Below are 7,167 nucleotides of genomic sequence, written 5' to 3'. Positions count from 1 at the left end.
GAGCTCCCGTTGTGGGCATGCAAATCGGATTCGAACCGCCGACCTTCTGATCAGCAAGCCCTAGACTCAGTGGTTTAGACCACAGCGCCACCCACGTCCCTAAAAGCAAACCCACCGGGGCTTATAAACAGTCTCATGAGGATTGAGCATGCTCAGTAGCCAAGGTATATTGAGTGTCGTGGGCTGGTGTGGGGAGAAAGAATGAAGTATGCATAATTAAAGCAGGTTTAATTTTTGCTTTATCTTGACTCTTTTGTTGCAGGTCCCACCTTTTCTCTACATATAACCGCGGGGTCATCCGCGACCTGTTCACACGTGTAGATAATGAGACTTACAAGCGTGAATGGTCTATTCAGGCGGGCTCCTTTCGTAAGCATGGACTCCCTTGGATCATCCCCGGACCAGGATCTTGCAGCGGTATACGCTGCTCTGCAAAGCGTCCCCCTAACGAAGCCGCGTTCAGACGACGCTGCTGAATGACTAATAATATAACGGGGGGTGGGTTCTGTCTTTCTTTCGCCCTGCCGCGGAGGGAAGGGATCCCGCAGCAGCTGCCAAGCCGAGGAGGGAGCCTCCAGAGTGACGTGGCCAGGAGAGCACACGAAAGGCGACGACACATAGGGGTCTCCTGGGCATGCGCAGTGAGGGAGGAGAAATATTGGGGAGGGGGCGATGCTCGGACGTCTCACGCCAACGAAGCTCGTATGGAGCCGTCCAGGCTCAGGTTCTTCCACACCGGCTGGCTGCTGGCTGGGAATTCACTGGAATCAGTAAAAATGGGTGATCGTCCCGTCCCGTCCCCCCAAATCACGCGCCCCTTAAGATCAGGATTGTGCTGGGGAAGGGGGTGAAATCCAGCATCACAGAGAGAATAATGAAGGGAAGATGCTTAGAAAAGGGGAGACCACCCTGCTAATAATCTACTTCCCCACCAAGGCAGGGGTTGCCTTTGTAGTCGCATGGGGAGGTGGGTAACGGATGCGGCGGCTTGCGCTGCCTCTGCCCGGCTCGCAGCAGCCTCCGCCTCCGCCTCCCGCCCAGGCTGTGAATGCCGAGGATTTCCCTCCCGTGGCAGGGATTCCTCCTCAGCCGCGGCCCCCGCTCACGGAGGGGGCGGAGGGGGAGGTGGGCTGGGCTGGGCTGCTGATTCCGCGTCTCTCTGCAGCACTAGCCTAATTCCAGCACAGGAGCGACTCCCGAGCTCCGAGCTCCGAGCCGAGTCTCCGAGGACTGCGGGGGAAGCACTTGCAGAGGCGGCCGCGCAGGCTCAGTGAGATCTCACTGCGTCTCAGGTTCTCTCGTTGGGAAGATGCCAAGAAAAGCGGGCGGGGGAGGGAAGCGGGAGAGAGAGAGAGCCAAAAGAAAAAACCCGAAAGCCTGGGAAGCATCAGGGGCTTCTCCTTGGCACCGAGGAATCCCTGGGCTGCCTGCGCTGGGGAATGGGGCGAATCCCACCTGCTGCTGCCAAGCAGCCTATTTTGCAGTGCCAGCCAGCTGTGAAGGAAACGCTCGGTCGCAGCTGGCCCTGGGCGCCAGGGGGCAGCACTGAGCCGCCTGCTTTGCAACTCCCCGAGATTCCCCTGCATTTCGCATCATCAGGAAATTCCCTTTGACGAGATGCCTCTGCAGCCTTCTGCAGTGTGCTCGCCCGGGGTGCTTGGCACAGGCACAATCTCTACTTTCTGATTCCCTCCAACCTCCCGCCCCCAAACCAGCCAAGCAGATTACAAGGGTAGGCCAGGCTGGACTGAGCGCCAGGGTCGGCCTGGAGGAACAAAAGGCACCCCTAAAACTGGCCCCAGAGGAAACAGTTATTTAGCTCGCTGAATATATGCAAATAGCTGAGCGAAGGCCTTGCAGCTTCAAGTTGGTGAAAACGAATCCTTGCATTCGCCATAGAAATGGGGGGGGGGCAGCAAGACCAAAATAAATTGAAGTGGCTCGACCACTTCTCTAAAAGGTCAGTTGGGGAAATCAACGCCTGAGGTGAGAATGGGCGCGTGCGAAGTGTCTCTGGCAAGCTGCCATCCCGAGCAAGAAGGAGGTGCAGCAATGCTACGTGGTCTCAGTGCCTCCGCCATGTAGCGCTTATCCGCACAGGGCAGGCTGTCAGCAACAGCAGCCTACCCGAAATGTATCGGGAGGAAACACGTGCATGCTACAGCCGTAATGCACTTGTTGTCGTTTAGTCGTGTCTGACTCTTCGTGACCCCATGGACCAGAGCATGCCAGGCACTCCTGTCTTCCACTGCCTCCCGCAGTTTGGTCAGACTCATGTTGGTAGCTTCAAGAACACTGTCCAACCATCCTCTGTCGTCCCCTTCTACTTGTGCCCTCCTTGTGCCGTAATGCAATAGGAAAGCATAAAAAGGGAGAAGCCCCAGTTCTTGAAAGCACCTCAAAGAGAATGCCGATCCACCTAAAATGCATATACAAGATCACATCCGTGTGCATATCACTAATTTTGGGGAAATAACTATTGCCCGGTTCCGATTGCACCCAGGTGTCCTAGCAGTGACTTAGAAACCTAACTTCTTCGCCAATATGCACTTATTGACAAGAAAGGAGGAAAAATCCATCCTTTCACTCTCGCCTGCCCTGATTATCGTTTAAAGCGCGACTAATCCGATTTAGCGGAGTTCTAGAATGCACGCTTCAAATTTGGGAAGTTATTCCCGCAGGAAGTTCGACGGGCGCCCTCTGGCGGCGGGTGCGCTTCTCCGGCGCAGCTTATTGGCTCTGCCCGCTGCACACACTTACCGCCTGCTTTTCATTCTCCCGAGCGCCCCCTGGCGACCAGGAGTCGGGAGGGCTTCTCCTCGGCTCGGACCCTGCTGTTGCGGAGTTGCCGGTAGCGCCGAGCACGCGGCTCCGCAGCGCCTGGCCCCGCAGGGCAGCAGGGAGACCAAGGGCTCCTCCGCGGCTCTCCCAGCTCCTCCCCCCTCCCTCCTCGCCGGTCTCTCCTCGCCTCCCGCCCCTCCCGTCCCTGCCGGAATTGCCATATAAGGAGCAGGAAGGCTCGTGCCGGAACAGAGCCTTTTAAGGGCATGGCCTTATATGGACTCTGCGTCCGGGGGCTTCCGGGGGCCGCGGCAAAGACTGCAGAGCGGGGACCCCGCGGGGGGGCGTCCGAAGGCTCTAGCTACAAGGCCCGTGCCAAGGGACTGGGTCCCCAGGGGCCCAAGCGGCCCAGGCGGGCCGCGGCACTCCTGCCTCGGGCTCGGCCGCAGCCCCCCTTCCCGGCTTCCCCCAGTGTCGGGCTCTGACGCCAGGCGGGGTCCTCGCGCCCGGGCGCCATATAAGGGCTTCCTGCCTTCCATATTTGGACATGTACGTCAGGAAAGAGGCGGTCCGGGGCCGATGAGACCCGATATATAGAGGCTGCTCTGGGGCGGGCGGGGAGCCGAGAGCTTCTAGCGAATCGAGCCAGGGGGAGCCCCAGGCAGGGCGGGCGGGGGAAGGGAACGCAGCGCCTCCCGCGGGCACAGCCAGGGGAAACCCCAGGCCAGCGCCCACCCCGTCGACCCCCACTCCTCTCGTCGCCCCACGGGCTCCGTAGCCCCAGGCCCAGCGCGTTCCCCCTCGCGCCCCCATGGCCGCGGCCAAGGCCGAGATGCAGCTTCTGCCCTCGCTGCAGATGGCCGATCCCTTCGGCTCCTTCCCGCACTCGCCGCCCACCATGGACTCCAACTACCCCAAGCTTGAGGAGATCATGTTGCTCGCCGGAGCCGGCTCGCAGTTCCTCAGCCCCAGCGGCGGCACTGAGAGCGGCGCCGGAGGAGCAGGAGGCAACGGCAGCTTCAACCCCTCGGGCGAAGGCGGAGAGCAGTCTTACGAGCACCTCGCTGCAGGTAGGCAGAGGCGCGTCGCGGGATGGAGGGGAGGGAAGGCAAGGCAGAGAGGCAGCCCCCCACCCCTTCGGGCAGGGGACTCCGCTATCCTGAGCGCGCGCGGGGAGGGAGGGGGATTCTCCGACGTGCGTCACCCGCCCGGGCCAGGTAGCTCTGGAAGCTGGAGCCGCGCCAGGCGCTGCAAGATGTACCGTAGCGCTCCATCCTTCCTGAGCCCTGAGGGAAGCGTGGGGGGGGGGAAAGAGTCCCCATAGTGTGGCCAACTAGGCAAGCGCGATGCCCCGAGATGATCAGCTAGCTGTGGGGTGGCAGCTGTGGCTCCGATGCCTGCTTGCTTGCCTTTGGGGTGGCGATGTACGGAGGAGGCGGCGCTTTGGGGACTTACCTTGGGCCGCTCTTCTCTCGACAGACACTTTCCCCGACATCTCCCTGAGCGGCGACAAGCCCTTGGCGGTGGAGACCAGCTACCCGAGCCAGACCACCCGCCTGCCGCCCATCACGTATACGGGTCGCTTCTCGTTGGAGCCGGCGCCCGGCAGCGGGGGCAGCACCCCTCTGTGGCCCGAGCCTCTCTTCAGCCTGGTCAGCGGCCTGGTGGGCATGGCGACCCCGTCCGCCACCTCCGCGGCGCCGCCGTCGTCGTCCGCCTCGCCGTCCATCCCGTCGTCGTCGTCGTCCGCCTCGCCCAGCCCGGCGCTGAGCTGCTCGGTGCAAGGCAGCGACTCGAGCCCCATCTACTCGGCGGCGCCCACCTTCCCAGCCCCTGGCGGTGCCGACCTCTTCCCGGAGCAGCCCTTCGCCAGCCCGCCGGGGGGTTCGCTGTCGTTCCCGCCTCCAGCTTACCCGACGGGCAAGAGCACCTTTCAGCTGCCCATCATCCCGGACTACCTCTTCCCGCCGCCGCCGCAGCAGCAGCAGCCGGGTGGTGACCTAGGCCTGGGCTCGGCGGAGCAGAAGCCTTTCCCGAGCCCGCAGCCTTCGCTGACGCCGCTGTCCACCATCAAAGCCTTTGCCACGCAGAGTAACGGTGGCAGCTCGGCGGCGGAGCCCAAGAGCCTCCCGGGGTCCTACCAGGCGCAGCTGGTCAAGCCGAGCCGCATGCGCAAGTACCCCAACCGGCCCAGCAAGACCCCTCCCCACGAGCGGCCCTACGCATGCCCCGTCGAGTCGTGCGACCGTCGCTTTTCGCGCTCCGACGAGCTGACGCGCCACATCCGCATCCACACGGGCCAGAAGCCCTTCCAGTGCCGCATCTGCATGCGCAACTTCAGCCGCAGCGACCACCTCACCACGCACATCCGCACCCACACGGGAGAGAAGCCCTTCGCCTGCGACATCTGCGGGCGCAAGTTCGCGCGCAGCGACGAGCGCAAGCGCCACACCAAGATCCACCTGCGCCAGAAGGACAAGAAGGCCGCCGACAAGGGACACGCAGCTGCCGTCACGGCCGCCCCGACGGCACCTTCCGTAGCCGCCTCCCCGCTGGCGCCCTACTCTGCCTCCCCAGCCTCGTACCCATCCCCTGCCTCTGTCACCTCTTACCCCTCGCCGGGGCCGGCCTCGTACTCTCCACCCGTGACGTCGTATGCTTCTCCCGTGACGTCGTATGCCTCTCCCGTGACTTCATACGCGTCCCCCGTGACGTCTCCCTTTCCCTCCTTCCCCTCGCCTTCGGTGGCCACCAGCTACGCTTCCATGGCCTCGTCCACCTTCCAGAGCCAGGCGGCGGCCACCCCGTTCCCATCCCCCGGGGGCCTTGGTAGCCCCTTCGGCTCACAAGTGACTTCTGCACTTTCTGACATGGCCTCCACTTTCTCGCCCAGGACAATCGAGATCTGCTGAGAAGAGAAAAGGGGGCGGGGGGGGCACACAACCACCACCAAGACTTTCGCGACGCCCACCCACCCCGTCTAGGGAGGGTGGGGTGCTGATAACGAATCTTCCTCCGGCACTTGGTGGAGGAACAGTGGACTCCCTCACAAGCCAACCCGGCTCCCCAGCTTTCCAGCAGCCGTGGAGTGGGGCTGGGACTTATATATATCAACTTCAACTGCCTGAAGACACAAGCTCCCGGACACCGGAATTCCTCTCCACTTCTGTTCTGCATGGACTAGAGAGGTCTTTTTTTTTCTTCCGCGATGATTTTCCCCCCAGCCCGCAATTCATTCCTTAGGGGGGAGCAATGGGACTTTGGAAAAAATCCATGCATAGACAATGTAATATTGTATTATGTGCCATGGCTTTGCTTTCCTTCTGGGTTCTTGACGTGAACAACCTCTTTGCATATTCATATTGCGTTCTTTGGAGTACGAAGGGCCATCTCTCTCGCGCGCGCTCTTTCTTTTTTGTATAAATGGTAATTTTTCGCTCTTTTCGTGACGAAGAAGCTGTACTGGGTTTTACAACTTGTTTTGGGGGGTAGGGGTGGGGGAGGAAACAAACAAAAAAAGCAGCACTTAACTATGTATTTGAGCATGTCAACAGAGTGTTATGTTCTTTGTAAATATCACCTAGAGGATGAAACACTCTCGCGTGGCGAAAAGTTTTCGTTTGGTTTGATTTGTTGTTTTTCCTTTTGAGAACAAAAAAAAACACGTCCCAAGTCTTGGTGCCTTGTTGTGAAGCCCTGCTGACGTCATGCAACTCTGTGATTGGATGCTTTGCATCTAGCCTTAAGGTGAAAAAAGGGAAAGTGGGGGGAAGGGGACTCTGAGGCTCGAAAACACACACACACACACACGAAAAAGGGGAAAGGAGCCGGGAGACAGAATGTAAGCAAAAAAGAAAAACAAAGCAAAACAAAACCCCGAACTTCTCAAAAAGTCTATTTTTGTTACAGAAGTGTAAAAATTTATAAATATATTCAGCAGTTGGAATGTTGTAGTTACCTACTGAGTAGGCGGCAATTTTTTGTATGTTATGAACATGCGGTTCATTATTTTTGTGGTTTTATTTTTGACTTTGTACTTGTGTTTGTTTAAACAAAGGTGACTGTTTGGCTTATAAACACATTGAATGCGCTTTACTGCCAATGGGATATTTGGTGTACAATACCCTCTGGAAAAGTCAATAAAAAATATCGAGAGACCAGCAGTCCAGTTTGCTCCTTCCTTCCTTCCTTCCCTCCCTGTAGGCTTCCAGGGCTCTGGCCCGGCAGTTCTCCTTTCACTCACCCCAGCTCTAGCCCTTTCCTGTACCTGCAGCCCAGCCCGACGGCTGGGCCTCGTCCCAGGCCGCACGCACCAGCAGGAATCTCTGCCCTCGCGGTGGGAAGGGATCTCTGGGTTTCTCCCTAGGGGGAGAAGAAGGTGCCCAA

The 7,167-nt window shown here is 59.5% G+C and overlaps 1 protein-coding gene across 1 annotated transcript; it reads left to right on the top strand.

Annotated features, from left to right (window-relative positions):
* The first annotated feature begins 3,413 nt into the window (after window positions 1–3,413).
* Window positions 3,414–6,944, top strand: EGR1 (early growth response 1). The gene is made up of 2 exons (XM_035105910.2): window positions 3,414–3,851; window positions 4,261–6,944. Exons 1-2 carry the CDS (start codon window positions 3,593–3,595, stop codon window positions 5,691–5,693), a joined length of 1,692 nt encoding a protein of 563 aa, XP_034961801.2. The 5' UTR covers window positions 3,414–3,592; the 3' UTR covers window positions 5,694–6,944.
* The last annotated feature ends 223 nt before the right edge of the window (window positions 6,945–7,167 follow it).

Source organism: Zootoca vivipara, chromosome 2 (assembly GCF_963506605.1).
Source record: "Zootoca vivipara chromosome 2, rZooViv1.1, whole genome shotgun sequence".
NCBI classification, from domain to species: Eukaryota; Metazoa; Chordata; class Lepidosauria; order Squamata; family Lacertidae; genus Zootoca; species Zootoca vivipara.
Note: the sequence above shows the minus strand (reverse complement) of the source record. Positions and strands in the feature narration are given on the sequence as shown.

What these genes read in the sequence shown, in the direction of transcription:
- EGR1 (XM_035105910.2), top strand. Translation starts at nt 3,593, where the DNA reads ATGGCCGCGGCCAAGGCCGAGATGCAGCTTCTGCCCTCGCTGCAGATG. An exon ending in TTACGAGCACCTCGCTGCAG is followed by an intron (nt 3,852 to 4,260) that starts GTAGGCAGAGGC and finishes TTCTCTCGACAG; the next exon opens with ACACTTTCCCCGACATCTCC.